General features: G+C 40.6%; 1 protein-coding gene across 1 annotated transcript; it reads left to right on the top strand.

Moving 5' to 3' along the window:
- The first annotated feature begins 3,918 nt into the window (after positions 1–3,918).
- Positions 3,919–22,585, top strand: LOC139467659 (neural cell adhesion molecule L1-like). The gene is made up of 14 exons (XM_071249180.1): positions 3,919–4,006; positions 7,507–7,611; positions 9,638–9,743; positions 9,882–10,078; positions 11,544–11,735; positions 12,431–12,565; positions 13,341–13,437; positions 13,916–14,103; positions 15,961–16,119; positions 17,790–17,933; positions 19,076–19,390; positions 20,117–20,251; positions 21,471–21,555; positions 22,399–22,585. Exons 2-14 carry the CDS (start codon positions 7,551–7,553, stop codon positions 22,439–22,441), a joined length of 1,857 nt encoding a protein of 618 aa, XP_071105281.1. The 5' UTR covers positions 3,919–4,006; positions 7,507–7,550; the 3' UTR covers positions 22,442–22,585.
- Positions 22,586–26,246: the final 3,661 nt, after the last annotated feature.

Genomic DNA, 26,246 nt, shown 5'->3' with positions numbered 1-26,246 from the left:
CCACAGCAATAATCTAAACCATAAAACATCAAGCCACATATATTGGCCATTGTTTATCATTAAAGGTATGGGAAATATATTCCCCCACGGAAGCAGGAACCCTGCGGATGGTTCCTTGTGGAATAATAGCCCACGTTTCCCGAAGAGCATGACGTAAATGTTGCAGATTCTGAGGCAATGGTTGACGTTGACGTAAACAGTTGTCAAGCTCATCCCACAGATGCTTAAGTGTCAGTATGTTGTTAATGTTCTGAGCTCTCGGGAAATCAGTACAGACCCGGAATGTGTAGGGCGAACATTGTCATGCTGAAACAGGGTGCTTGATGCTTGCAGAGTCTGGACAAAGTAAAGACGCACGATCTTGCCACGATAACACTGTGCTGTCCTTACTGTCCTTGATCAGAGAAAAGGTCTTCAGCTTGCCGTAAGAGGGACTAACGGGGTCGGGAGGGTAGGCTCGCTGACTTGGTTGATGCAGGTCATCTTATCCCAATTGCGTAGATCTATGCTCATGATGTCAATCACTGGATTGCTAGTCCATACTCGATTATTTAAAAAACCGCCGCCGTATAGCTGGAATATTACCGAGTACGGAGTTAAACAACAAACAATGAGAAGCCAAGCACTATATGTGATAAGTTGTCCGGAATACAACTGCTGACGTAACCGGAATTCACCCGATCTATCCATACACACTGAAGCAACTCTTCACAGAGGCCGGCTGTTGTCATCTATCCTACTGTACACTCGAAGACATACACAATGACAAGGACGATTTGTAAGTCTTTCCTCTTCTGATCGCGTCATACAAACATATATTAAAAGGTTATACTTGTCGCCCTGCCTGACGTTCGGCATTGCAGGGATAAAACAAGTATCTGAGTGGGAGATCCTTGTTAAACTGCTGCCTCATTGGGCTATAACCACAAAACCTGCCCAGTCCAGACTAGTACAAGCAGCAACACACACACGTGACAGTACGTCGCTACACACACACACACACACACACACACACACACACGCACGCACGCACGCACGCACGCACGCACGCACACACAGGCACACGCACGCACAAGCGCGTCGCCATATTATTGTAATAATCTTGAACGCTACGTTTAACCCATTTCACCTCACTCGCAGAAGGAACTATCTTCCCCTTTACATCCTATTTAAGTCAAACACAGTGTCAACCTTTACAACAATCGATGTTTTGACGTATTGTGTGACGCTGCGGGTGTTCGTGTTACTTCCTATTTTACAAACACATTTATAATGTTAGAATTCATTTCAGGAAATAGATAGCTGGGTTTGACTTGCCTCGCTCTCGAGAAAGGTGATGATGTCACAATAGCACGGAACTCATGCGGAAACTATGTCACGACCGAGAAATGATTAAACTGACACGCTAACCCAATAAGGCAATAAGCCAATGTTGCCATACAATTTCAAAGCTTTCATCTTCCTCAAACAAAGAAAGAGAAACAAATTGCCATACACTGTATCTGCATACTGAAGAGTGTAGTTCAGTATACATACAATTCTAACATGTGCTAGAGTGTGAAATGGCCAGCTTACCGCGATATTCACAGGCACAGTTTCAGTGAAAATAACAGCAAATAACATTTGGTGTGTGACATTAGAGCTTAAACAGTATGGCAATACAGTGAATACAACTGTTTTGTTGTTGATTTGACTCATTTTCAATGCAACCTGAATTCCATTCCATGACTGTTTGGAAAGTCTATATATAAGTATAGACTTACTTTTGTATAATCTAGATTGGTTTTGGTTTCATAAAATACATATATTCAGTCATAGTGCAGTACTAAAACCTAATAGTATATACTAACTATAATTATCTATGCATGTCCATCTTCATCGTCTAAGTGATACCCACCACGGAAGTTTAATCGAGTGGGTTGATCCCAAACAACAATTATTCAGCACGTAGTGTATTATGTTATTTTGTTATGGTGACGCATTTATCCATTTAGCCCGAAAATTCAAGCTCAGATACTCCATTTGTGGGATGACTGAATCAGAGAAGTAGAACAACACTACTGTATGTTCGAACCCAGGAATATGGGACGGTAGTAAACATGTGCGCCTAGCACAATAAAATGCCCAAGAGTGAGGTGATGGCAGTTCACGGTTGTCATGCAGTGTCTGAATGTGTGGTAACGTAGGTTTGAGGCTGTGTAGGTCCACCGTATCCATCTAGCGTCCGAATGGGTGCTTAATTTGGCCCACTGCAGGGTCAGAGCTTGTACTACATTCTTGTTCACGAGGACATATTAGCTCGCAAATAACCCTTTTGTTACGCCTCTTTCTGCGGATATAGATGCCACCTCCATATGGCTGCTACTTTCAAGGACACGTTCGGTTGTCCTGGCAGTAACTAATCCAACGCCTCACTCACTATATGGAGTTAAGCCATAGCCCATCTCTTCAAAAACTGTCAAGGACGTTATTCTCACGCAATTGGGATTTCTCTTTATATGCAGACCTTTATAGTGATATTGTATGGCGGTATGTTATAAAGTTTAGCAGGAAGGTAAATATGATAAATGAGACAAAGAGGCTTGTGAATGAAAATTCGGCGCGGTGTGGATGTCGCCGACACATAGTTGTGTCCCTCCGCCGTGGCAAGGCAGACGGGTATAGCTATAGGAACTTTGTACTTTGTACTCCCGTGGAAACAGCAGGCAGGAAGATTTGGACTGCCCCTGTAGAAGCAGCAGCCGGAGAACCAAGCGTTATTTTTTTTTTATAAATGTGCTTCCACGCCGGCACCATGCCCATCGCACCTAGTTTATTGGATTAACAGTGATATATACAAGAACAATTGTACAAAATATGACTTATGTTGCTTGAATTGTTGCTGACGTGAATGGACGGAAGTGACGTAATTACAAGTCGCTGATGACACACGGAAATAAATGGGGGATTACATCATGTGCGAGGTCAATTCTGCCTGTTATATGACACGGAAAGTAGAAGTATATATTGAGGGAGTAAATGGTGGGATGACAAAAATGCTGCCTATGAACCCATTTAGCGAATTACTGCTAAATGTTATCAATCTTTAGTATATTTTTAGCCTTTTGAAATAAAACTATGCGTCCTTGGGGGTATTCCTTAGACCCCACATACGTCGAATGTAGACCTTGGAGGTGAGATAGAGGTACATGTGTACTATGGATCGTCAAAACTAGAGTAAGAAATTACGTTGTACGATATAATTTTGACTTTTTCTGGAATATTTGCTAAAACGGCGTAAATCCCTGCACGCTCCCTCACTCTATATGATGATGTATTATGCTGCTAACACTTAGTCATACCGGGGTCTGGTTATTGTATCCCACATCTCCCTGATGATGTTCTTTGGTTTGTCATCTCATTATTTTCCCAAAAGGGTTAGATCTTCATCATTTAAAACTTCCACGCCGTCATATCACTCTGAAAAAGTGTTCAAAGTGTGTCACTCACTCACTCACTCACTCACTCACTCACTCACTCACTCTTGGCAATACGTATATTTACATCGTTGCTTAAACAGTTTTAGGGATATCTACCCATAGGCAAATCCATGGGGAAAATGAATATCCTTGACAGCTGAGGCTCAGTTTAGATCGCCATCGTAACGTTTAAGTATGTAATAAAATCGTATAGAGTATCGTGTATCTGGTTGTCAAAGCAAACGTGTATAACATATCAAATAGTTTAAAATTATGAGTAACCTTCCACATTCTGATAAAACAGCTTTATTTGATGACCAGTCGTAAACAGTTAGGTCATGAAGTCTTTGTTTGTAGCCAACACGCTTTCAACGGCAGCAGGAAATATTTGAAGCATAAATGCACTTCGCATTGTTGTATGATGACACATTATGCATGCAGGGCTGACTGTATCGATCATAATAACTGGGTTTCAGACAGACCGACATTAGTATAAAATGATGCGTGTGTAGGAGGACATCCTACCTAGAACCCATCTGTCTATACAGGTAAGATGCCTTCGTTACGTCTGTATAGCCGATAGACATAACCTACTGTCATTTTTACCACTTTACATAAAGTGTTTATATTACCCTATGTGGGAGTGAGTTTGGTCAGAGGCCATGCTGAACAGTATTTCAGTTATCGTGTCAACTTGATGGTGGAGGGGGGACACACAAACTGATGCAGGTCCTGGCTGTTTACCTCTTTTCTGAAACCCAGGTGCATGGGTATCACACTGCTATTCGAACTGACGATCATAGGATTCTGGGACGTCTAAGGGGCACAACTCTGCAAGTCATCGGCCCACAGTGTGACACAACGCAGATATCGCATGTGATGTTATTCATATAAAAGTTCTATAATCGTAAAACAAAATGTCAACACCAGAGATTATCAGTCTCCATAATCTGTCGAAACAAATTCCACTGGGCGTAAAATGCTAAATAGTGGGGAAAATTATATGAATGGATCACTGAATTCAGTGATGGCACAACTAGGGACTTCGGGTCGACCCATCAGAAAGGTTTGCAAATGATTTAAAGTGCACTTCTACATCCCCAATTGCTTATGATTAAAAATCGTAAAAAAATAAAGTAAATCATATGTCGCACATTTGGAGATTTTTTTCTAACGGGTCGACTCGCAGCCCCAGTAGTGACATGTAGAAGAACTGATGTAAAACAATGGGATGAGGGGATCCGCTTACGGCTTTTATACTCAACCATTGTCAATGTTAATGACAGAGCACCTGAAACTATGATAGTGAAGCTGGTAACCTGCCATGTGAAGCAATGACACGTCTAGGGATTATATTGAACATAAGAATACGCCTCAACAGGAAAACGAAAGCTGCGCCACACATGATCGCCATTGCTTACTGAGCTGGAATGGACCATGCCATGAAACTTCGTTTTCCATAGCAGTTTTGTGTCAACAAAGATATATGAACCCAATATGCGTGTATTTCACATCATAATCGGTAACGTTACACCTACATCACAGTGTTCTGTCAAGGTCAAGCCTGGAACAGACTAAGTAGAGATCGACAGTGTGGACAGCGATTCATGACGCCGGTGTACAATGACACACAGTGAGGCGAGTGAGCTGTGTTGACTATGTCACGGACGTGCTTCCCAGCCTAGCTCTCTCTTCAAACCTTGAGCTGTAGCTTGGACATCATCACAGAACTTACCCTCTATCGTTTACAAGAACACCAAGTTTCGGACCTGTTCAAAATGTTTCCCGTGTTTATTTGGTGGTAAGACTTTTAGTCAAGAAGAAGTCATCCACAAAGGCACCAATTGTGTTCCCCTTCTTGCGGATCTGATTCTTTGCAAAACAAGGATCTGGTATATCGATGATATAATGTCGTTCAATAACAATCAAACAGCAAATTCACTGATTTTCCCACTGAGAACTAGAAAAGGGGAGACCAGTGAGACCGCCTCATCTGTTTCATATTTAGATCTAGGATTCAGTGACAAAACACTCTCCACAAGACAAGGGGGGTGACGTCAACTTTCCAATAGTCAACTTTATTTTATGTCGAGCAATATTCTAGCAGCTCCAACCTTTGGTGTTTACATTTCACAACCTTTTAGATACAATCGAGCATGCTCTTTCTGTCATGATTTCAAAGAGCGTCATGTGGCGCTTGCTCAGAAGTTGTTTGATCAAGATTACAACATTCAAAGCCTCAGTAAAGCTTTCAAAAAGTTTTATGGTAGACATGTTGAGGACATTTCCAAATCTAACGCATCAGTGACAAAACTGATGTCCAATGCATTTCCCTTTTTTTACTTGTACCATATGTTCCAGTGTTTCTTCATAACTATTTATCATTACTATTTGATAGTGATACATAAACACATTCTTATGATATGGTCGGAATCGTACAATCGAGATTTCTATTGGATACGCTTACCTTTTCGAACACCTGGTATCATCACTATTTGATAGTGATTCATAAACACATGCTCATGATATAGTCGGAATCGTACAATCGACTCTGCTTTATGCAGAGATTTCTATTGGATATGGAAAGGGTTTTGTTGCATTATGTCCATAACTTACACCTTGTAGCTGAGTTATTTATCTGTATCTTTACGTCAAACACTCAAACTTTTACATAGATCACTCTGTTGTGTATTTAGTGGCTCAGTATATTAAAGATTATTTTCAGAATATTTTGCTGACAGACAAATCTAAAGCCAATTTGATTGGTTCTCCAACAGCCGCATACATACATACATACATACATACAAACATACATACATACATACATACATACATACATACATACATACATACATACATACATTGTGACATGACATATAGTTCCATTATTTCCTGAGGATTGTCTAATAACATGGCATATACTCATATACTAGTATTCAAAACTGCCGTTTTCTTATGAAATACGGAAATCCTTTCATTTACGCCAAATTTTATTGACATTAACCTGTTACGGAAATTAGTCACGCCCGTTCATTCAAGATATTCCGGTTTCCCAGCGATTACTGTGGGAACACTTGCATCAATACAAATATACATCACTCCGTACCCCTGTTTCATTGACCCGGAGGTGTCTTTATTAGGACGGTTTCCTTTCACATTCGGGACAATTACAAACAGAATTTGCCATTGGTAGTTGGCACCTCTCTTAAACTAGTAGGGGATTCTGATATATGATATATGAACGAAGACAGTTCATGGTTATGCTTGTAAACGTTTGGGGGGCGTAAAACTATCAACTCCATGTGGTATGAGGAGGAAGTTGGAGATAAATATTTGTTTCAATTGTTGGACATGCCCTCTACTAACTATCCGAGGAAATGGTAATATATCATTACAGGACTCTGAGAGGGTAAAATAAACTGGGTTAAAAAATAGATGTTGATTTCATCACTAGAGAGGCCTAAGCGTGTGATATAGTGTACCACCTTCTGTCCAGGATGCTACCTACTATTCCTACACAATGGCCCAGCAACAGCAAGCACATAACTGTAGATTTATTGTAGTACAGTGCCTCTTTATTTCTATATGTGTATGTCACTTTTAAACAAAAACAATTTCGGTCGGAAAATAAATACAGGATTAGATCCCAAAACGGTATCACATATGGCAATGTATAGTACGCGGTCGTTAACGTTTTTCATGTAAACTACGGTTATAACGAACTCAAAGGGACTACTAATTTTAGTTCGTTATAACCGTAATTCGTTCCATAGATTAACCGTAATAAGCATATATACAGCATAACTACATCAAACAGTCGGGACTAAAAAATTAGTTCGTTATATCCATCAGTTCGTTATAAACGTGTTCGTTATAACCGTAGTTTACTGTATTTACTGTTTTCATTCAAATGTATTTGTGAAGGCCACTGGCACATTCATGTATGCATTGTGCGTTATCGGGAAAACACTGTAATGTTTTGTCTACAACAAACGTATGTCTTAATAATGTTTGTTACTCAAGTTTCACTTCTATGTACTGTTTACAGACTGCCTGTGTGGGACACTGTCCTTGGCGGGGCTAAGAGTAACAATGACACCCATCTTCTCCCTCGTCTGTTTGCTGGCCGCAGTACCCAGTGTCACGTCTCAGAGTAAGATATGTTTAACAGTTTTGTAATTAATGTAATGTGTCTGGTACCGGATCGTAAAACCCAGTTCGTCACGGTACAGTGATCCTATCGCCTCCCTTCTCGTGCTCATTAAGCTGTCGCTCGCGAATTTGTTGTCTGTATATTTTTTTCTCTTGCATTTGTTTTTTGTTTTCTTATCATATGTGTGTCGATTTGACATATGTCGTTATCTCATATGTGTATGTAAGCTTCTTCGTGTATTGAATGTGTTTTAGTAACGTTGATTTACATGCCGTAGTGGGATTATCTAGAACTAAGTAGATATTTCTCATATATTTGTAGTCATTTTTCCTACCTTACTCATTGAACATATCTGGTTGTAAATGTTTAATGGTACCTGTGGCCCTTTATTTTCGTACCTGCATGTCCAAAATCGGTTTAGTAGGTTGTGTGCTATTTGTTTTATCCATATTTTAGAAAGCACGGTTCGATTCAGTTCCGGGAGCGAACAGTTTTCCCTGCTAGCTTGGGGTGGTTTTCTTCACCGAGGTCCGCACGTCTCGTTAAAGAACCTCGGCGCTATCGAATGTAATGATCATCATGAATCGCTAGACCTTGACGGACCGTTCTGTTACTGGGTGGTCAGGTTGAATCTTAGTTTCGCAAGTACGTTATTGTGGGGCAGTTTTGATCTTTTACTGACTTGCGACTGGTGTTACTGTGCTAAACGAATTGGCTAAGGTATTATATTTTATAACAACCTTTTTCTCTAAGAAAGAGAATATATAGATGTCAACTTATCATTATGAGGAACACAACGTTTGGGAGTATATGCTTACTCCTTCATCAGGTGAATGAATGCCATGTGGCAGAGAGCATATATATGTATGTTTACAACAGCAATGAGTAAATAACTATACTCACTTCCTGTTAAAATCTGGACTTTACCACACTCGACATTTCACGAGCTTTTGCTGCCACTGACAATTATCACAAATACATCTACAATAGTTTCTACTGCCACTGATATTACTTAAGACAAAAGGGATGACTTCATTATCTAATAGTCAACTTTCCCTTATGTCGAGCTATATTCCAGTAGCTCCAGCCTTTGGTGTTTACATTTCACAACTTTTGAGATACAATCGAGCAGGCTCTTTCTACGAAAATTTCAAAGAGAGCCATACGATGTTTGATCAAGGTTAGAACATTCAAGGCCTCAGTAAAGCTTTCGAAAGGTTTATGGTAGACATTTCCAAATTTGACGCATCAGTGACAAAAATGATGTCCAATGCAATTCCTTATTTTGACGTGTACAATATGTTCCCGTATTTTTTCATTTGAACAATTGACTTCCTTTGCATGTGTTTGTGACGAATACCACCGGTGGGAAAGGGTACGCTCAACTTTTCGCGAACACCTGGTATCATTACTATTTGATAGTGCTTCATGAACACATTCCCATGCTATAGTCGGAATCGTGTAATCGAGATTTGTATTGGATGTGGAAAGGCCTTTTTCGCTTCATTTACAGATAATGGTAGCTGTAGGCAGACATACATGTGTACACAATAGGTATACAGGCATATGAAGACATTGTGAAATGTGGAAAACCCCTTGTCAATTCAATGGGCACATATAATTCCATACATGACTAGCGTTGAAGGTTTCAGCTTAGTTACCATGATGTTACCATCATTGTGAAATGTGGAAAACCCTCGTCAATTCAATGGGCACATATAATTCCATTATTTCCTGAGGATTACATATTACATGGCATATCCTCATATACTAGTATTCTTTAGGGGCGGTCGGGTAGCCTAGTGGTTAAAGCGTTCGCTCGTCACGCCGAAGACCCGAGTTCGATTCCCGACATGGGTACAATGTGTGAAGCCCATTTCTGGTGTCCCCGCCGTGATATTGCTGGAATATTGCTAAAAGCGGCGTAAAACTATTCTCACTCACTAGTATTCTTTGAAATACGGATAATCCCCTCATTCCCGCCAAATTCAACTGTATATTATTATTATATTTACTATTTTCATAGGAATTCCACCATACATAACTAAACCGGACGCCCATAAGAAGGATTACATCAAGAAAGATTCGGAGGTTGTTCTCCCCTGCACGGCAGAGGGAAACCCCAGACCCACGTGAGCAAAATAACCCTTATCATAAGCTATGGCTTGTAAGCGATAACAAGAGAGCTATTACATTAAATAATCTTTAATTGAAGCAACGGTTGTCAAAAATGTATTGTGATATCACCTCCAAATCCGTTCTATTTTCAGATACAAATGGTTCTTCAAAGGAGACGAGGTTAAATCGTCAAACGAGCATATAAAAGTAGACAGAACTAACGGCACCCTGACTATACCCAGCTTCACAGACAGAGAGCAGGGGGAGTATCAGTGTGCAGTGGGGAATAATGTTGGTTCGGATGTGAACCCGTTAGCCATGTCACCCGTTACAACCCTGATAGAAATCGGTGAGTTATTCCCCTTTGATTGTATAGTGCATTACCTGCAACTTTGATGCCTTCGACTTTAGATATGTTTGAACGTACCGAATCAAAACTATAACATCCTATTGAACCTTCTGAACTGAAGGCTTTATACCAGTGATTTGGACTATTATGTAATATCATAGCATTTATTGTGAGATCCATGGGGCTATAAAGGTATGGCAGGGGAAACTCATTTATCCGGGTTTTTTTAAACTGGCTGTTGTACAGAATAAATAGCGACCAAAATCAGAACCCTTGGGAACTCCACATTATAGTGAGACAATTTAATGTTTGTTTCCTGACAATTACTGACTAATTTCTCTTATCTTGATGGAAAAATACTGTTTCAGCTTTTAGTTAATTACATATTCAGTGCAGCATATCGATCAACTGCATCAATAGCAAGTTCATAGTGGAACAGTTGGACGCAGTCTAAGTATGCCTGTCTGTAAACAGGTTTATCGTTAAAACTTTCGTGAGGGAAGTTAGGCTTTTATTGATGCTGTTTTTTAATCAGAGCGTTTACAAATACAGTGAGAAGCCTCACTGGTCCAAATGTGACGTCACATGTCCAAGGATGTGTATGGTTCTGTTAATTCTGTCAGTGCATAGTCATAAATCCAACACTTTCCACGAATTTGTTTATTGTGTCAGTGTAGAGTCACGTGTATATTTTCTGTGACTGCTTATGGCTGTATTCATTCTGTGGGTGTGTAGTCACCCATCACAGGTTTTGTAAAGAGTCGTATATACCATCAGTATATGTTCAAGGCTATCTATGGTGAAACAATGTGAAATAAATTGTCAATGCAGAATAATAACCACTCCAATATAATAATTCTTCAATTTGTTAAAGGCTGAATTGACATCGAAAGTCAAGATGACCCATATTGTTTTCCCGTTAAGAGACACAATGGTCATACTGAATTTATATCATTTGTTCAAACATACAAACAGTTATTTCTCTCACCCATATATGCGATAAACAACATTAACTCATATACGGATTCCAGTTGTTCAGTTTAACTTAATTATAAAACATCATGAGGAAACATAGTTACACTCTGCTATTACCCTTTCAACTGAATTATAAAGCATCATTAGAAAAAATATATTTTCAATGCCTATTAAAACAACAGTGCAGTCACGGTATATCTTCAAAGCCGAAGATATTATTTATGAGTTATTATGTGTTTTCTGAAATTCACAATATGATATATAAGCTGTATTTCTTTCGAAAATATTTTGACATTCGACCCTTGAAGATCTGTATCCCTACCTTCTTGGGTTTACACCTTTCAATACACTGGAATAGTCCACAATTACAATTGGGAGAACTGTTTAATAATAACAATACACAAAACAATCCCATGGTAATGATATACAGGTCCATCTCATCATTTAATGCCGCCTGTGTTTGACATCATCATACTGGTGCTGTTTCTAGTTCTAGAAAGTTGGTCTGACAGCGGCGCCCTACCAACACCCATAATCAAGTCGGAGGGGGAGTATGCCAGCCTCGAGTGTGGGGATGTTCCAGAGAGCGTTCCTCCAGCACGCTTCATGTGGTTCCGACAAGGAACAGATGGCACCCAGGGACAAGTTAAAGAAAGCGAAAGAATCTATATTGACGATAAAGGTTTGCATCCTGCTGATTCTTGATGTACACTGTATGTTGTTGTTATCATGTAGACTTGGGGGTAATTTGTAGTGTAGTGTAGTGTGTTTACAGCAATAGTTCGAATATGTTTGTGTTTGTTTGGGAAGAAGACCCAATGGGACTTTGTTCGTACCACTTTGATGAAACCCACAAGCACGTGCATGGTGCAGACCGACCAAGGATCACAATGGGTCCAACTCTGGACCACCACCAGCTGAGACTGGTACAGCTAAAGGACATATATACTAGTACATAATGCAACATACTGACGATACACTAGCAGCCGAAAAGTGACCATATGGGAGTTGTAAGACCTACTTTTAATCACAGAAGGTCTTAAGTTCTGCGTTTTTTTTGGCGGAGGGGAGTTTTTAATGCAGCGCCTAAGTTTGAAGCTATCTGTTGTTTTAAATCATCACACTCCCTTAAATGTTAAATTACAGCCTCGTGACGGAGACAGTCAGCAGAGCATTTAGAGCAAGCAGAACCGTTGTAGCCCAATGTTTTAACAGAACCACCATGACTCCCCATCATAACCAACAGGCATAATGTCAGGATGTTATGGTTGGTGCGCTCTATAAAGCTTTCTTTAAGGACACACTAATTCAGAGCTTCCACACCTAATCATTTACAATGTATATGCATGAATAATAGCGTAAATTTTTAATTCAAAGGAACCCTGCATTTTATCTTCTTGGAAATGGAAGACCAGACTGGTGTTGATATATACAAGTGCGCCATGTACAATGTCAATCGCAATAATATCCAACTTGGCAGCCCAAAGAAGCTGACAGTTAAACCAGTAGAAGGTGAGAATATGCGAACCCATTTGAATCAGTCCATTCAGTGTAACAGTTGTATACGATTTAGTATGATTTCACATTTGATAACATATCAGACAAAGCTGCTCTATTAAAAACAATAGCAAACATATTGCAGTAAAACATGGAGTTTTGATATATTTATAAGTGGTACCATACCCTCAGCTTGCCTCTCTTTCATTTGATAGTGAATGATAAACTCATTCATATGCAATTATAGAAACGTGTTGTAGAACGTGGACTTGGCAGCTCTTCATGTTAATTCCACAACTTGTGGCTGCCAAGACTCACAATACTGCTATCAACCTGTTGGTCATATAATCACAGGTGGCTTCGCTATTGTTGACAATAGCAACCTTCGTCAGTTATATCAAATATGGACCAAAATGTCGTGGGTAGCCTCCTTCAAATGGAGATCACAACTTATTATGGATGCTGTCGAACAATATGCCAATGAATGGGACAAAAGAGAGCAGGAACCTGTTGAATTGTCTTCAGGGTTGCTTCAATCAGTGCGTGATGTCATTGGTAAAACGCACAAACTGAAAAAGAGGAAACAAAATTGGAATTAACCCATTCTGTCCCAGGCGGCTGTTATCCAAATTCAATCTGTAGTTTACTGACAAAACAATATGTGAAATGCTGGACTTCCTCATTAATAACGTTTATGTAAACTTTTGGGTAACACACATTTTGTGCTCCCCTTCTTGCGGATCTGTTTCTTTATGACCTGTTTCTGAACCATCTTGGTTTATAACTTTAGTTAAACCCCAAGTGCCTCCGAAAAATGTGTTTAAGACCGCCGATACCCAGTTCCTCATAGGCCAAAAAGCAGAACTGGAGTGTGTTTTCAGTGGAAAGTAAGTGTCAACAGTTCCATAACATTCTATAGGCCTGGTGTAGTTTCCATACATTAACATAGAGTGAGAGGAAAAGGCTCTCGAAGCACACCAAATCAGGAATTACGATAGGATTAATCAAAACTTCAAGAAACCATAGTAATCCAAAGAAATCAGATTGCCATCAGCAAACTTGAGACACTTGCATCAATCAAGTACAAATTGTACAGCCATAGGTTCCATTTTATCATTTCATTTGTCATTTTAATCTGTCATTTATCATCAAATTTACATGATAATAGTTAGTTTAACCTGATACTATATTTTATAATAATAATATAAATGAAAAGTAAAGCAACATGAATAACGTGGACATCGAAATCGGGATAATAGGAAATAGGAATAGGGTTAAATGCAGCATCTGAAATAGAGCTTTTTTGCAGGCTGTGATTTTACGAAGAAGTGTAATGTATTTTATGCCAATTTTCTGTATCTGAAGCCCTATCCCGTCAGTCCAGTGGTATAACCCACGGAGAGAGCCCATCACGACCAACAAGAAGTACAAACTTGACAAGAACAACATGAAACTGCACATTGTCAACCTAACAGATGATGATGAAGGCATTTATAGATGCAAGGGGAAAAGCTCTATTTCTGTCGAAGACATCATCTTCCTGAACGTAACATGTAGGTTGTCATGAGCTATTCCACAACACAACATGTGTTGGTTCCATTTCAAGCATGTACTGTCTCCGTGATGTCTTCGAGAATGGCAGGTTTTAGTGTCTCTGGGAGGGTGTAAATGTGTTGGATGCAGCAGTGGTGTGGGAGATCTGTGTAGGATGTTCCAAATTGTGAATTGTGAATGTTTGTAGGGATGTTAGTGGAAAAGTTTGTGGGGATGAAGGTGGATATGTTGGAGGGGATGTTTGTGGGGATGCTGGTTGGGATGTTGGTCGGATGTAGCTGGGTTGATTGTAGATGTGTTTATTGGAATGTTGGTGGGATGAGTGGGGATATTTTCTGTGGGGAAGTGGGTTGGATGTTGCTTGGTTAATTGTAGGAGATATGTTTGTTCGGATGTTGGTGAGCCTGTTGATGGGGATGTTGATGGACTGATTATGAATATGTGTGTGAGAGTGTGGTCGGAGATGTTTGTGAGATGGTGGTCGGATATCGATATGTTTGTGCGGATATTGGTGCGATGACTGTGGATATCTTTCTTGGGATGTTTGTTGAAGATTGTGAATATATTTGTTGGGATGTTGGTGCGATGATTGTGGGTGTGATTATGGATATGTTTGTAGGGATTTGGGGACAAATGTGGGTGTGTTTTGGGGGATGTGACTGTGTACTTTGGGCGGTTATGATTGTGGATGTTTCTGGTAATATCAGTGAATATGTTTGTGGGGATGATGGTGGGGTGATTGTGGATATATTTTAGTCGACGTTTGTGGGGGAAATATGGATATAATTGCGTGGATGTATTTTAGGGATGTTTTTGAGGTTGTTGATGGGTTGATTGTGGATATCTTTGTGGAGAAGTTGGATGGATGTGGCTGTTTTGATTGTTGAAATGTTTATTGGGATGTATGTGTGGATGTTGATGGAGGTGTTGATGGAATGATTGTGGATATGTTTGTGAGAGTGTTGTCAGATATGTGTGTGCGGATATTGGTTTGGATGATTGCGGATCTCATTCTTTGGTTATCGGTTGGGATGTTTGTGGGATGATTGTAGATGTCTTTGTGCGGATATTGGTGGGATGATTGTGGATCTCGTTTGGTGGGGATGTTTGTGGGATGATTGTAGATATGTTTGTGCGGATATTGGTGGGATGATTGTGGATCTCGTTTGGTGGGGATGTTTGTGGGATGATTGTAGATATGTTTGTGCGGATATTGGTGGGATGATTAGGGATCTCGTTTGGTGGGGATGTTTGTGGGATAATTGTAGATATGTTTGTGGGGATGTTTGTGGGATGATTGTAGATATGTTTGTGGGGATGTTCGTTTATGTGTTTGTTGGGATGTTGGTGCGATGATTGTGGGTATGATTGTGTATATGTTCGTGTGGGTGTTGGGATGTTGGTGGGACGATCAAGGGATGTAATGGGGGACGTTTCTGTGTGCTTTGGTTGGATATGATTGTGGATATATTTCTGGGGATTTTGTTGAATATGTTTGTCGGGATAATGGTGAGGTGATTGCGTATGTGTTTGTACGGGTCGTTTGTAGGGATGATCGTGTGGATGTTTTTCTGGATGTTTGTGAGGTCATTGGTGGGACTATTGTGGAAATGCTTGTGAATATCATTGTAGGGATATTGATAGGTTGATAATGGATATTTTTTCTGGGGATACTAGTGGATATGTTTTTTGTTTTGTTTGTTTGTTTGTTTGTTTGTTTGTTTGTTTGTTTGTTTGTTTGTTTGTTTGTTTGTTTGTTTGTTTTTGGGTGGGGTGGGGGGAAGGGCTGTTGATGTAGATGGTGGCAGGGATGAGGGTGGGTGTTGTAAATTTAATCATCATATATCATGTTGCAGCTGGTCCTATCTGGGTACAGGGCATTCACAACAAGACTATACCCGAGGGTCGAGATGCCACCTTCACCTGTAAGGCCCGTTCGGCTCGTGCGGAGAATGAGCCGAGTACCCCTGTGTGGTTCAAGAATGGGGTGGAGATCAACATGAACAATCCTCCAGGTACAGATTATTCTCTATTGTTGGATTGTCATTCATAGGGGTATTTTACTATGAGTGTTCGAACCTGATTATGTCTTGTTGTAAGACGATGGACGAACACTTACTTGTTTATAAAGCTTGTATGAGTGGCGGCTGTGACCGGTAGTGTTGGCTTGCCCTTCCGACCTTCTGCTTTTTACGCTTTATGGAATCTGTCCTGCTGGATGGTCGAAACTCATTATTCTCTGACGTTGACGTTATATATTCCCACTGACAAGGCCTCAGATAACATAACCATTATATGTAAGCATAACTACAGTAATTGTAGTTAAAGAACTTCACTTAGGTGAATCGAATCATGATAAATATTAGGCCAGTATGTAACCTGAGGAAGTAAACTGCTTAAACCACGCAACAGTACTATCAGCTTTTGGCTTTATCCGAAGATATGTCATAACCCTTTTTGAACTTGATACCAAAGCTCCACAGTGTTCCGTACAAATAGAGATATATTGCTGGGTCCTGCTAATATACCCTTCTTAAAGATTAACCACAATCTTTCATACAATCATCGATCAGCAAATTCAAAACAAGGGAATTTGGCCAAGTGTAACTTAAGTTTAAGGTATATCGGTTATCTGATATCGTTCAATAACCGTCTAATAGCCAATTCCCTTCCACTGATTTACCCACCTGAACTTAACATAAGGGAGATCAGTGAAACCGCCTCGTCTATTTCATATTAAGATATGTGCATAGATTTCAGAGGGACAATAAACTCTTCACACGACTCTTCGACAAGAGCGACGACTTCAACTTTCCAAAAGTCAACTTTCCCTTCATGTCGAGCAATATCCCAGCAGCTCCAGACTTTTGCGTCTATGGTAGACATATACGGGACATTCCAAACTTGACGCATCAGTGACGCATCACTATCTGTGACATGTCCGATGCAAGTCCCTTGTACCATATGTTGCCTTTAGGTAAACAATTGAAATGCCTTTGCATGTGTTTATGAGGGGCAATCGGAGGGGCAGGATTCGACTACCTTTTCGAGAAGACAAGTATCATCACTATTTGATAGTGATTCACAAATACATGTTCATGATAAAGTCGGAATCGTACAATCGATGAAAATGGAAAGGGTTAGGGTCAGTGGAATCTGTTTCGACGGATAATCGAGACTGGTTATTATCTGGTGTTGACGATGTATGCGTTCAGTTGTTCATGAAATGTCATCATTTCTTATGAATCATATGAACTCCTATCAGTAAGTCAGTAATCGAGAAGAGAACACTCTGAAGAATACCCCTGCCACCAAAGGAAAGGACACAGCCATCCTTATTCACCATTTAGTATGTCTATTTCCCAGAAAAAAATATGTTTTGTTTCGATCTACCGTGGGAAGGGGTTACTGCTCTAATAATTCTCTATGAGTTTTACCGGCAACCCTATGTGAATGCATTTAGAACATCATGAGCGAAATGTGTAATGAGTCACGTAACTAAAAGATGTTGGAAATATTTATTGCGATCCTATTCTTGCATTTTGATAGTATCGAAACTTATAAGTCTGAGAGCCGAGAGGTACTACCATGAAAGTAAAGAATTAAATATTGAGACGTCGGATGGTCGGAAAGCCATGGTCCAAGTAAGTGTTAAGTTAACACATGAACTTTGCTCTGCCCACAGGTAATGAAAAGATCCTGTTCAGCGAACGTGACCGTGTTCTGACCGTCACAAACCTGACCAAGCCAGATGACATTATGTGCATTCAATGTCGGGTAGCCAACTCGATAGGCTCCGAGTTTGCTAACGGTTGTCTCAATGTCATAGGTAGGTAATACCCTTCTGACTGAATTGAGGCGCTTTTTACTTTATATGTGTTATTTTATTATATCAAAAATCAGTAAATCGAATTAATGATACAAAAACAAAAAATGGCATTACAAATTGGCCTTTTAGTTATAAACAATGTTTTTAAAATATCACAAATTCAAAATGTATTTAACGAATTTTATTTTATCAATAATTCATATCTTGGTTCATGAAAATGTGTTTTCCATACATAGACTAACAAGTCATACCGCAGCAAATAAACTACAAAATTTTCTGTCATGTTTCTCACGTAATATATGTTATATACTAGTATTCAAGGTGTCCCTAGCCATGATATTTCTGGAATATTATGTTACTATTATGTATTGCTAAAAGCAGCATAAAACCATACTCACTCACTCACTCACTCATTTACTCACAAATGATATTATCTTGATAGGAAATGGAAAGCTCGTTTGATATCCCATCAATATTGTATCTTATCAATGATTATATGTGAGATCATAAACTCGAAAATCAATAATTCATTTTCCTTAAATGAATTATCCAGGTAGTATAACAGGGTTTCAATAGCAAAATTGCACATCATACGTCAAAGCTCCGACATCAAAGTATCTACATCTGATGAAAGCTATGAAGTAAAATGTCCTTTTATTAAAAAGTTCATCGGACGTTATCTTGGTTGTTACCCACAACATATCATACCTATGTTAAGTGAAAGCAATCAACCTATCGCGAAAGAATGAAGATTTCTCTGATAAAGCACTATAACGTCTAATGTTCACAATTGAAACATGCTCTGTGAGAGCAATGTGATACTGACCTCGATCGAAAGTAAGTGAGTGTGTGAGTGAGTTTGCTTTAAACAATATTCCAACAATATCACGGGCAGGGGACAATAGAAATGGGCTTCAAACATTGTACCCATGTCGGGATTCGAACCAGGGTCTTCGGGTGACGAGAGAACGCTTTAACCATTAGGCTACCCGACCGCTCCGATTGAAAGTAAGATTGTACCATATAACAAACAGCCACATGAGAGCCAATTGTACCCATGACAGTTGATTGCATGTGGTAAAATCAGTTCAGTTGTTTCATAAAGTGATGATTCAATGTAACGAATTTATATCATGTTTTAGAGCCTATCAAAGTGACTACACAGCCTCCTCTTAGACAGGGCATCAAGAAAGGTGATCTGATGAACCTCACTGTGCGGGGAACCACAGACCCGGGGATGACTCTCAGGTACAGATGGGAATTCAAGAATGAAACGTATTACACAGAACTACCGCCACATGTGATCTATGACGACGTCACAAAACAAACCTACATCAACACTTCACGTCTGAGCGATGAGGAGTACGACAAGATAGAAGGAACCTACACCGGAGTGCTGTACCACGACTTTGAAACCCGCCGTGTAGTTATTGACGTTGCCCTAGAGGATGGGACAGGTTTGTATATATGAACATCGGATGCTGTCACCATGTCTGCTATGTCAAGCATGTGACTTATGTCTCTCAAATTAATAGTACCTTTGAGGTCGAGTTCACTTCCCAACATGTGTACATGTGGCGTCCAGGCGGTTTGGCCGTACGTCTTGAATTGGCTGGAATATTGCTAAAAGCTACCTATAGGCTACTCACTCAACCACTGGATGTGTTCCCCGAGGCCTGTTGATTACTGTGCGTTTTGGGGTAGTTTTGGGTCTCCAGACAGGCTCCCTTTTATAAGTTTGAAGGTTTCAAATATGTTCGATAACGCTTCTTTTGGAAGTTCTTAAAGAAGGAAAGTGACTATAAATAAACTATTCTTTAGGCTTCATAGACATAGATTTACATATGAGTATCATATTTTGAAACACGTGTCAATGTTGTATAGAATAATATAACATATGCAAGTTGCAGATGCATCCATTTAATACGAATGCCATGTTGCTAACGCGAAACTGTATTTTTGATATTCGGGCTATTCAGATATGGACATATACATTTTTCCTGCCAATGTGTTTTTTATGTATCTGAAACTATTTCATAGTTCCAGAGCATCAGAGTTGTCATACGATGTTACATTTGACATCGTCAATCCACCAACCTCATAGACTTACATGGTGTCTACATCAGCAGTCACTGTATTACCCTAAATGTACCTGTATGTGTCAATTCGTGTTATCATTGCAGCACCGATTGTAGTAGCACCGGCGGCCTTCCCTTCATGGGTTATCATCCTGGTGGTCCTGTTCGTGGTGCTACTGGTTCTCCTCGTCCTCGCCTTCATCGCCATGTCCAGGAAGAAGGAAGAGGGAGCCTACAAAAGTACATAGTTTTAACCATATTGTGATTCAACAACGCGTTTGTGAGGGGTGCCACCGGTGGGGCAAGATACGCTCACTTTTATTCGAACACCTGGTATCATAACTATTTGATTGTGATTGCATAAACACATGCTTATGATACACTAGTAGTCGGAATCGTACTATGGACTCTGCTTTTAGCAAACATTTCTTATATTATTATGGAAAGGATATTGTTGTCACGCCGAAGTCCGCGGTTGTGTGAAATCCATTTCTTGTTTCACTTGCCATGATTTTTCTAGAATCTTTAAGGATGTCTGCTCTTACCACCATGTAATCACTGCGCAACTCAAACTGTGTTTATTAATCACTAACAAATAGTGATGATACCTGGTGAAATGTCATTCTTAAGCAGTAGGCACAGTTTCTTAACACAAGGGAAAAGTGTAGCCAATTTGAGTCCAGTGTACGATTTAGACCGTGTCATAGCATGTGTTTATGAATCCCTATTACATAGTGATGATAACAGGTGTTCGCGAAAAGGTCAGTATGTCCTGCCCCACCATTGCCACCGTACACAAATACATGAGGCGTGGACGCCAGGAGTCTTAGGTTTAATGTTAGTTCGTCAAAGGTAGGAATTATATATCAATCAAAATCCACTGATTATAAATCCTCGTTTTACTACAAGTCGCGTTTGACTCTGCAAAGTAAATGGAATGGAATTGGTCAAGGGAATTCCGTAAATGCGCACGTTGTTAAGATTGGCAAAGCAAAGTATCAGACTAGGAAATATGTGCTATGGAGCTATATATTTATATAAACGATTGTTCCATGTGTGATTAAAATATTGTTTAAAATTATATACCATTTATTATATCTAAATGCGAAACTCTAAACACTGCGAATGATTATTCAATCAATCTGTAATAAAATTTATAGTAAAGGGGGAATATGAGCATAAGCAAATGCTTCAAAGTGCAAAAAAAATGCAGTTAGTTAAAATGATAAAGGCTTTGGAAAACCTTTCATTGGAAAGGTCAAATACTCTTGAAATAGACAGGCGAACGTCCTTAAAATGTTCGTAAGTTGTAGGTTTACATCCTTCACAAAATTCCTCTAAATCTTCTCAAATAGGCAGTGAGACGAACTATGGACTATTACCTCCATACGCGTGCACATCCGTCGTACGAATAATTTTAAGATAAGTACAAACGTTTGTGTGATATAACTTGTTTCAGTTTACAAGACTGAACTCGATGTGGCGTATCTAGATCCGGACGATGATATTCAGAAGTGCAAGTTCCAAGAGGTGACCAAAATAGAGTGAGTATGGATACCCAGAATAGAGCGTCTGTACATACCCTGACTGTAGTGGGTATAGATACCCAGAATAGAGCGTCTGTACATACCCTGACTGTAGTGGGTATAGATACCCAGAATAGAGCGTCTGTACATGCCCTGACTGTAGTGGGTACTGATACCCAGAATAGAGCGTCTGTACATACCCTGACTGTAGTGGGTATAGATACCCAGAATAGAGCGTCTGTACATACCCTGACTGTAGTGAGTATAGATAACCAGCGTCTATAGTCACAAGGAAGAGCGCCTCTCAACACACACACAAACTACAAAGGGACATGTGCTGCAGTGAGCAGTGTAGAGTTGCGTCCCTTAGGAATGCCATGTTGTCTTTGTCGTAGCTTCGAACACTGAAATTCGCACTATAATAATTCTTGTTTTGTCAGCACCATACCCTTGTCCGTGGGTTTGCCTAAATAAGTAGACGTATTGAACCAGCGACACTTTGGGCGTTCATTACCTGTTAAGCTCAGACTCCTTGACATAGTTTTGTTCAAAACGGCGGAAAACCTCCCTCACTCACTCACTCACTCACTCAATCACTCACTCACTCACCCACCCACCATTGATTAAACACGTATATAATCAAATGAACACGCCCGTGTCAGGGTACATAGCCAGATATGGTTAACCACGAAGGCGACCTGAGTTATCAGCCGTTACAGATACCCTCATACACTCAAAAGAACACATCCAAGTCAGGATTCATAGCCAGACATGGTTAACCGAAGGCGACCTGAATTATATGCCGCTACTAGAGATCAATGATTATCAGGCGTTGATAAATTGCAATGTTGTGTTTTTCAGGTACTCTGATCTGTATGACGGAAAGAATGATGTAGATCCTTAGATGGATAATATTTCTCCAGCAAGTTGCGCGTCTTAGTTCGATCATATGGTTTGGCCGAGAGAAGCTACTGGTTTATCGCCCAACATTACTACGTGATATTGCGATTCAACAGATTGAAATCCGAAGAGGAGTGTACGGGATGCTACGAGGTCAATGGTCCTGTGTACCACAAGGCAAGGGGTCAAGCGGCGTACAGAAACTTTCAGCTCGTAAATACCGTACACCCCACTTGTGACACGTGAAACGAATGTACCATAGCGATGATCTTCGGAGAGATAGTTGTGACATTCGAAGTCTCATGCCCATGGTTCAAGTTGCGAACAGAGCCATTTGTTGATGTGTTTCTCTTTTTAAAAGACGTTGACTGTCGTGTGAGATGGCTAGAGTTCAGAGAATTGACAGAATTCTACGCCTTCATTATGATGGATCTTACTGATCATTAAATCATTCTAACATTTACTGGGGATACGGGTGGCCCAGTCGTCTAAGGCGCCGCGTTTCGCTGTGCAGAGTTGCGTCCCTTGGGGAAACCTATGATTGTGGGTTCGAATCCCGGTTCGCCCCGATTATGTTTCAAGGTTTGTCAGCACCATACCCGCGCTCGTGGGTTTCACCGAAGTGGTAAACGTCTGAGACCTGCATCACTTCGGGCTTTCCTCCCACACTAAGCTGACACGCCGCGATATTACTTGAATATTGTTAAAAGCGGCGTTAAACCCAACTAACTCACTCTAACATTTACTTCCCCCGATAATAACCCTGTACCAGGGAATGCAAGATATCTACTTGTAGGGTTGTAGAGTTCATACAGTATTACTGTCCGAAGATATTATGCCTTTCCATGTTTTCTAATTTTCTGTTTATATTTTGATATTACTGCTCAGATTGTATTAGTGTAGACATTATTTGTATCATAATTGTTGTATATACGTCCAGTGTTTTGTTTATGGCGCTATCAGGCTACCTAAATGCTACACAAGTGAACTGATTGTCAATTAACGCTAAAGGTGTTAACATGTTTGGAAAAGCGTTTCACATCGTGAGTTTCCCTTTCATGTCGAAACTAAGCTTTTCGATCCGTATTTCACAGCAAAGACCAGGTCAATTCATTCCAGAGATGGTATGGTGCATTCAGAGGCATGTACCAAATACGACACTTTGATTGTGCGGTGTTATCCCATACTATGACCTTTCTAGGGAGTTTTCACACCCAGCTTACTCACGGGCGCTAACTTTTATTAATCTGGTGGTCATCCTTGGTGTCCTTGGTTGACAGTGTGGCGTCGTACCACAACGGCGTGGATCATTGCTCATGATGCTGATCACTGGATTGTCCGGTCCAGACGCAATTGTTTACAGGCGATATGTAAGGAGCATTGCTGGGTGAGGGTTTAGGCATTTGACAAACTCTTGTTCTTAATGAAAATTGTATGTGTGATGCTTACTACCTGTAGAGCAGGACAGGCATGCTCTTTTCGCGGGTTCGACAGGTTCGAATCCTAGTATGTCGGATAGTTAATTTCCAAGGAAATGTGAAACCCCGTTTGGTTCGACCGGGATTCAGTTTTGTCACAAGGGTGACGATCCTGAAATTCAAGCCCTTGCTAGGCTGGCAGTTTCTTCTGATGAAAGGCTGCCAAGGTACCTGAATGTTTCTACTACCGACATGATTACCCTTGTCGCAAACGCCTAGTGTCATTGGAGAGAGACACCTTTCCGCGAACACCTGGCATCATTTCTATTTGTTAGTGATTCATAAACGTATGCCCATTACACAGGCCAAATCGTTAAATGGACTCTGCCTTCAGCAGATATTTCTTGTGGTAATGGAAAGGGTTTTGTTGCTTTTGTTGTTAATTCATAGATCTATGTATTTTTGCTTTATTGTTATATTCCATTTACAACATTCACATGATCTGTAATTATTCTTTCATAACTTTCTCCGATAAAAAATAATTGTACCTAGAATGCGTATATCTGGTATTTTTCATCATTAGCAATTACGAGCGACTGGACCGAGAATTTCACAATCGATACTTTCCGGAAACGAAGAGAAAACTGCAAAATTTCACTTGAGGAGTGTGTTTTCTTCTTGGTCTACAGAACACATCTAAAAGAAATCGATGTTACTCATTTCTGTTTATATTCACATTTTCACAGCCGAAAACAGAAATCCGCGTTCAACTTGTCACCTGTAGCTTGTTTGACAAGAAACGTAATGAATCTTTCACCCCGCACCTATATGCCTTTGACCTGTCCTCAAGTATAAATCGCATATTCTTCTTTCAGGCTTTCCCAACGCTTTATCTCAGTCAATATAATATATATAAAGCTATAACTCAGGGTTTGTTAGGAGGGGGCATGGTCTATGGAGGGCATTCAGTGGTTAAAGGAGTAGTGTGAGGTCATATTGGTCCATCGTAGTCATACAGTGTCGGAGTGTGAGGTTATGTTGGTCCTTCGTAGTCATACAGTGTCGGAGTGTGAGGTCATATTGGTCCATCGTAGTCATACAGTGTCGGAGTGTGAGGTCATATTGGTCCTTCGTAGTCATACAGTGTCGGAGTGTGAGGTTATGTTGGTCCATCGTGGCCATGCAGTGTCGGAGTATGAGGTTATGTTGGTCCACCATAGTCATACAATGTCGGAGTGTGAGGTTATGTTGATCCACCGTGGCCATGCAGTGTCGGAGTATGGGGTTATGTTGGTCCACCGTGGCCATACAGTGTCGGAGTGTGAGGTTATGTTGGTCCACCGTGGCCATGCAGTGTCGGAGTATGCGGTTATGTTGGTCCACCATGGTCATACAGTGTCGGAGTGTGAGGTTATGTTGGTCCACCGTGGCCATGCAGTGTCAGAGTGTAAGGTTATCAGTAGTCAGTATACTGTGTCTGAGTGGGGTATTCATGTTAAACTATAAATTGTCATCAGTCTGGACTAGTCCGGACTAGTACAATCAGTCACACACACACGTGCATGCACGTCGCTATATAAGTTCATGCAGTGTCAGACTGTAAGGTTATGTTGGTCCACCATGGCCATACAGTGTCAGAGTGTGAGGTTATGTTGGTCCACCGTGGTCATACAGTGTCAGAGTGTGAGGTTATGTTGGTCCACCGTGGCCATACAGTGTCGGAGTGTGAGGTCATATTGGTCCATCGTAGTCATACAGTGTCGGAGTGTGAGGTTATGTTGGTCCTTCGTAGTCATACAGTGTCGGAGTGTGAGGTCATATTGGTCCATCGTAGTCATACAGTGTCGGAGTGTGAGGTTATGTTGGTCCACCGTGGCCATACAGTGTCGGAGTGTGAGGTTATGTTGGTCCACCGTGGCCATGCAGTGTCGGAGTATGGGGTTATGTTGGTCCACCGTGGCCATACAGTGTCGGAGTGTGAGGTTATGTTGGTCCACCGTGGCCATGCAGTGTCGGAGTATGAGGTTATGTTGGTCCACCATGGTCATACAGTGTCGGAGTGTGAGGTTATGTTGGTCCACCGTGGCCATGCAGTGTCAGAGTGTGAGGTTATCAGTAGTCAGTATACTGTGTCTGAGTGGGGTATTCATGTTAAACTATAAATTGGCATCAGTCTGGACTAGTCCGGACTAGTACAATCAGTCACACACACACGTGCATGCACGTCGCTATATAAGTTCATGCAGTGTCAGAGTGTGAGGTTATGTTGGTCCACCATGGTTATACAGTGTCGGAGTGTGAGGTTATGTTGGTCCACCGTGGTCATGCAGTGTCAGACTGTAAGGTTATGTTGGTCCACCATGGCCATGCAGTGTCGGAGTGTGAGGTTAT

The sequence above is a fragment of the Haliotis cracherodii genome, unplaced genomic scaffold, assembly GCF_022045235.1.
Source record: "Haliotis cracherodii isolate W230 unplaced genomic scaffold, xgHalCrac1.p SCAF_1, whole genome shotgun sequence".
NCBI classification, from domain to species: domain Eukaryota; kingdom Metazoa; phylum Mollusca; class Gastropoda; order Lepetellida; family Haliotidae; genus Haliotis; species Haliotis cracherodii.
The sequence above is the reverse complement of the archived record's forward strand: the minus strand, read 5'-3'. Positions and strand labels throughout refer to the sequence as shown.